This window comes from Anser cygnoides, chromosome Z, assembly GCF_040182565.1.
Source record: "Anser cygnoides isolate HZ-2024a breed goose chromosome Z, Taihu_goose_T2T_genome, whole genome shotgun sequence".
Classification (NCBI taxonomy): Eukaryota; Metazoa; Chordata; class Aves; order Anseriformes; family Anatidae; genus Anser; species Anser cygnoides.
The window spans coordinates 32826232-32830559 of NC_089912.1; the positions used below are offsets into that span (position 1 = coordinate 32826232).

Genomic DNA, 4328 nt, shown 5'->3' on the forward strand with positions numbered 1-4328 from the left:
TGTAGGTGGAGCAGCTCAACAGAGTTGTCATCTGCCTGCACTGAGTGCAAGATGGAAATCCATCTCCTATTGCAGAGGGGACACTTGGTCTTCTACAAACTTCCTGAGGGCACACTCTGCCCCATCATCCAGATCTTTACTGAAGATTTTTAACAGGACTGGACAAAGTGTTATCACATGGGGGTATACTGCTGGTTTCTAGCTTCCAAGGAGACTTTCGCCACTGATCACCACCCTCTGGGCTTGGCCATTCAGGCAGTTTTAAATCCACCACACACTCAGCCCATCCATACAATTCATTCCTTCAAGAAGCCATCTAGCCCGGGACATCAGAGGCCTTCCCTCTGGCAAGGGCTCACTGCTGCCTCACGTTCAACTTGGTGTCCATCAGAATGCCCAGGACTTTCTTAGCAAAGCTGTTTTCCAGCTGGGCAGCCCCAGCTACTGCTGGTGCCTGGGGCTGTTCCTCGCCAAGTGCAGAGATCTGCCTTTCCCCCTGTTGACCTGCTCGGGGTTCCTGTGTGGGCAGGGCACAGCCCCGGCTTCCTGCAGCCAGCAGCAGCACCAGGCTGTGACTCTGTGCACCGGGGATCTGGGCGCCACCATGGCCAGGCCGTGCCCAGCAGGGCAGGCTGGCAGGAGGGCAGAGCCCCGAGGCGCAGGGGCACAGGGGGCGCTGAGCAGGAGGCCAGGCCTGGGGCGATGGGCATGGGCACGGGCTGGCCTGGGCACTCCCTGGCACCAAACCTCTCCCTGGGAGCAGCGGCAGAGCACGCGCTTTCAGGGGGAGCACAGCAGTGGTGCCGGGCACCTGGGGAAGGAAGTGCTGAGAAAAACACCCCAGCCCTCCTGGCAAAGCGTGGCATCGCCGCGCCCCAATCCCACCAGACCTCACTGCGGGCACGTGAGGAAGTGGTGGGCACAGCAGCAAGAAGAGGAGGAGATGGCAGCAGGGGTGGGGATGGCGACACCAAATACGTTGTGAGTAACACGGAGACTTTTCACGTAGCTTCATTGGCTTTATTTCCTGTGTTTGCTACATTTGTTTCCTGAGGGCCTTCCAGTGCTCCTAGGTGCCGGTGTGTGCCCCGTCTGCTGGCCGGGCCCTGTTTCTGCCAGCTCCTGGGGCACTGGCCTAGTGTTGCCGGCGGGGTGGCCTCTTCTTGGACGGCGGTGCAGAGGCCTGGGAGGTGGGGGCCCTCCTCTTCGGGGCTCGCCGGGGCCCCCTTTGTGGATGGTCCCTGCTCTGCTGTGCTGTGGAGGGTCCCGCAACAGCCTCCGGTGGCTCCTCCTGGGGCTCTTCTTGGTTCCTGGGGACAGGAACCGGGCTGGATGGGGGGTGGCCGGGACCCCCTTGAAGGGCAGCAGTGGAGGTGCCTGGGAGGTCCTCCGCGTTGGTTCCACTGGGGCTGCCGGAGGGCTCTGGGCTGTGGGCAGGAGTCCCCGCTGGGGAGGCTGCAGGGCCTGGGGCTGCTGCGGGGTTGCCCTCCTGTTCCCCAGCAGCACGGGAGCTCCCCAGGCCCAGCAGGCGGTGGGCCTCCCTGCTGCATCGCTGCACGGTGATGGCAATGAGACGCTGCACAAAGCTGCGTGCGTGGCTTTGCAGGGAGGTGCGTATGAGCAGGGTCAGGGCCTCCTGGTCGAGGCCAAGGAAGCACAGGCTGGAGATGACCAAGTTCAGCGCTGCAGAGGCTTCCCTGCCATCAGCCCCCAAGAGTTGTCCCAGCTCCTGGCACAGCCAGGGCAGCAGGGGCTGCAGCATCTCTGGGTGCAGGCGGAAGAGGGAGGCCCAGATGTAGGGGTGGAGGCCGCCCACAGGAGCTGTAGGCACCGGTTCTGCAGCCTGTGGTCGGGAGGCTGCTGGGCGACGGAGTCTGTGTGTGGCTGGGCGGCCGGGAACTCTCTCTGCCTGCTGGGCGATGAGCGGTGCCTCTGCAGGTGGTGGGATGATGAGCTCCTCGAAGCTGTCATCGGCCCGCACCGACTGCACGATGGAGCTGACTCTCCTCTTGCAGAGGGGGCACTCGGGCTTGTTGTCCACCCACTGCTGGATGCATCGGAAGCAAAACTGGTGGAGACATGGCATCACACAGCTGGCGTTGTCCCAGGTGTCAAGGCAAATGGGGCAGCGACTGTCCAGCACCGTGGCCATGCTCTCCAGCTGCGGCAGTGGGCTGGGTGGAGCAGGGGATGAGGGGCTGCTCCTCCTCACTGGCGCTGCAGCAGCAGGTGTCACCCTGCAAAAGGCAGAGAAGAGGCCATGGTCATCGGCTGATGTGGGGGCTGCTGGAAGAGCTGTGCAGCTCCCTCAGGGAGGAAACCCTTCCAGCTGCCCAGGGGGAGGTGTCCCTGCAGTGCTCACCTCTGCTGCTGCGAGCGCTCTTCTTGGGTCTCCCGACGGCGCGAACGAGGCAGGGCCGCGGGAGAAGCTCTGATGGCTCTGGGAAGGGCACTGAGAGCTGCTGCAGCAACTCCCAGGGCACGACACCAGCACCAAGGCCAACCTTGCTCCTCACTCCAGACCTCACGTAAACACTCAGCCGGAGTGCGGGCTCTAGCCAGCGGGGTGGGCCTCTGCGCCTGTGTATAAGCAGTGAGGGCCACGCAGTCACAATCCATTGCACACAGACATCACAGTCCATCACTTGGAGACGCCAGCAGCCACCCGTAGGAGATATCATAATGGGCCATCCTCACTCCGGCAGCTCTCTGGCCCCAGATTCTGAGGCCTCCTGTAATGTTCGTGTCCACTCCATGCCCCCCAGCTTTTGTCTTGTCCTTGGCATCGGTGTTCCCCACCAGTCAGGGGGGCCTTGGCTGTGCCTTCCCGGGGCCCCATCCAGGTCACCTTGGCTCCGGCATACATCTTCAAGCACATACAGCAAGAGTGTCCGTTCGATAAAAGCTCGGGCCTGCCTTTGAGGCTGCAGCGCACAGTCCCTCCAGTCCTCCTCACGCTCCAGCACTGCTGGCCAGCCCTCTGGGCTCCCCTGCTTCCTCCCCCGCTGGCTGGAAGTCAGCCCTCTGCTTGCTCCCAGGGATTTTCTCCGGTCTGTCTTTACTCGCTGGGGAGAGCAGGGGGGATGCTGCCCTCTGCTCAGCACCCATCACGCCTCATCCAGGCACTGCATCCTTTGTAGGGTCCCGGGCAGGAGACACACGGCAAAGCTGGAGGGGCCCTGTGGGGAAGCTCTGTGCAGCCAGGGCTGGTTCAGCATGGCTCAGAAGAGGTTTAGGGGCACCTAACAGCATGCTCTGGTGCCTTTGGGGAAGGGACCAAGGAAACGGGGCCTGGCTCTTCACAGCAGTGCCTGGTGAGAGAGCGGGGGGCAGTAGCATCAGGTGAAACTGGACAGGTTCAGGCTGGATATAAGGGAAACAAAATCACAAGGATCATTAAGCATTGGAGGGAGTGGCTGTCCAGCAAGGCTGTGGGACCCCTGGGCTCAGAGGATATCAAGACCTGAGTGAGCACGACCCCGAGCCTCCAGGTCTAACTTCAGTGCCGACCATGTGCCGAGCCAGTGGGGTGGAGTAGAGACCTCCTCAAGCCTCTTGCAGTGGGAGCGGTTCTGGGCTCTGGTGATTGCTAGGAAACATGAAAGGTAACAGCTGTGTGTGGAAGCCTCTGGAAGGACTGGCAGAGAAAGCCCCATGAGGAAGGCAGGTATTGGTGGCACCCACACTAGAGCTTCCTCGAGATCACAGCACACCTGTGTGCAGCTTCTCAGGACGCCCAATCAGGGAAATAAAAGCACAAACGAACACAAAGGCAGACAAGAGTGTGACTAAAGGAAGGGGCAACTGAGGCCTGTTGCTGACTAGAAGCTACATGCTGGAGCAACCGGTGACCCAGCCAAGGAGATGGAAAAACTGCCAGGGAGCAGAAATGTTGTGTGATGACCACAACCACTGGCAGATTGTCAAGTGTACAAAAGGCACATCTGTCAAGCAGCTCAGACTTGCACCTAAGATCCAGGAGATCTGAAGAGACCTCCAAAGCTTAGGCCTCTTGGCCTTACGTGATTCTGTCCAGAGCAGGAGGAAATACACTTTGTGCTGCTTGCAAATATGGCACCGGTGCCGTTTAACATCTTTGTCGGTGCCATGAACAGTGGGATTGAGTGCACCCTCAGCAAGTTTGCTGATGACAACAAGCTGTGTGGGAAGGGATGACACGCTGGAGGGAAGGCATGCCATCCAGAGGTACCTGGATAAGCGTGAGAGGTGGGCCTGTGTGAACATCATGAGGTTCCACAAGGCTAAGTGCAAGGTCCTGCATCTGAGCTGAGGCAATGCCAAGGATAAAGAGAGCCTGTGCAGAGAAT

The 4328-nt window shown here is 60.4% G+C and overlaps 1 protein-coding gene across 1 annotated transcript; it reads right to left on the reverse strand.

The window, feature by feature from the left end:
• Positions 1-352: 352 nt before the first annotated feature.
• LOC136789015 (E3 ubiquitin-protein ligase Topors-like) lies at positions 353-4328 on the reverse strand. The gene is made up of 2 exons (XM_066988275.1): positions 2363-4328; positions 353-2237 (listed from the first exon to the last, which is right to left on the reverse strand). The coding sequence occupies exons 1-2, from the start codon at positions 2617-2619 to the stop codon at positions 1136-1138; spliced, it is 1359 nt and encodes a 452-aa protein (XP_066844376.1). The 5' UTR covers positions 2620-4328; the 3' UTR covers positions 353-1135.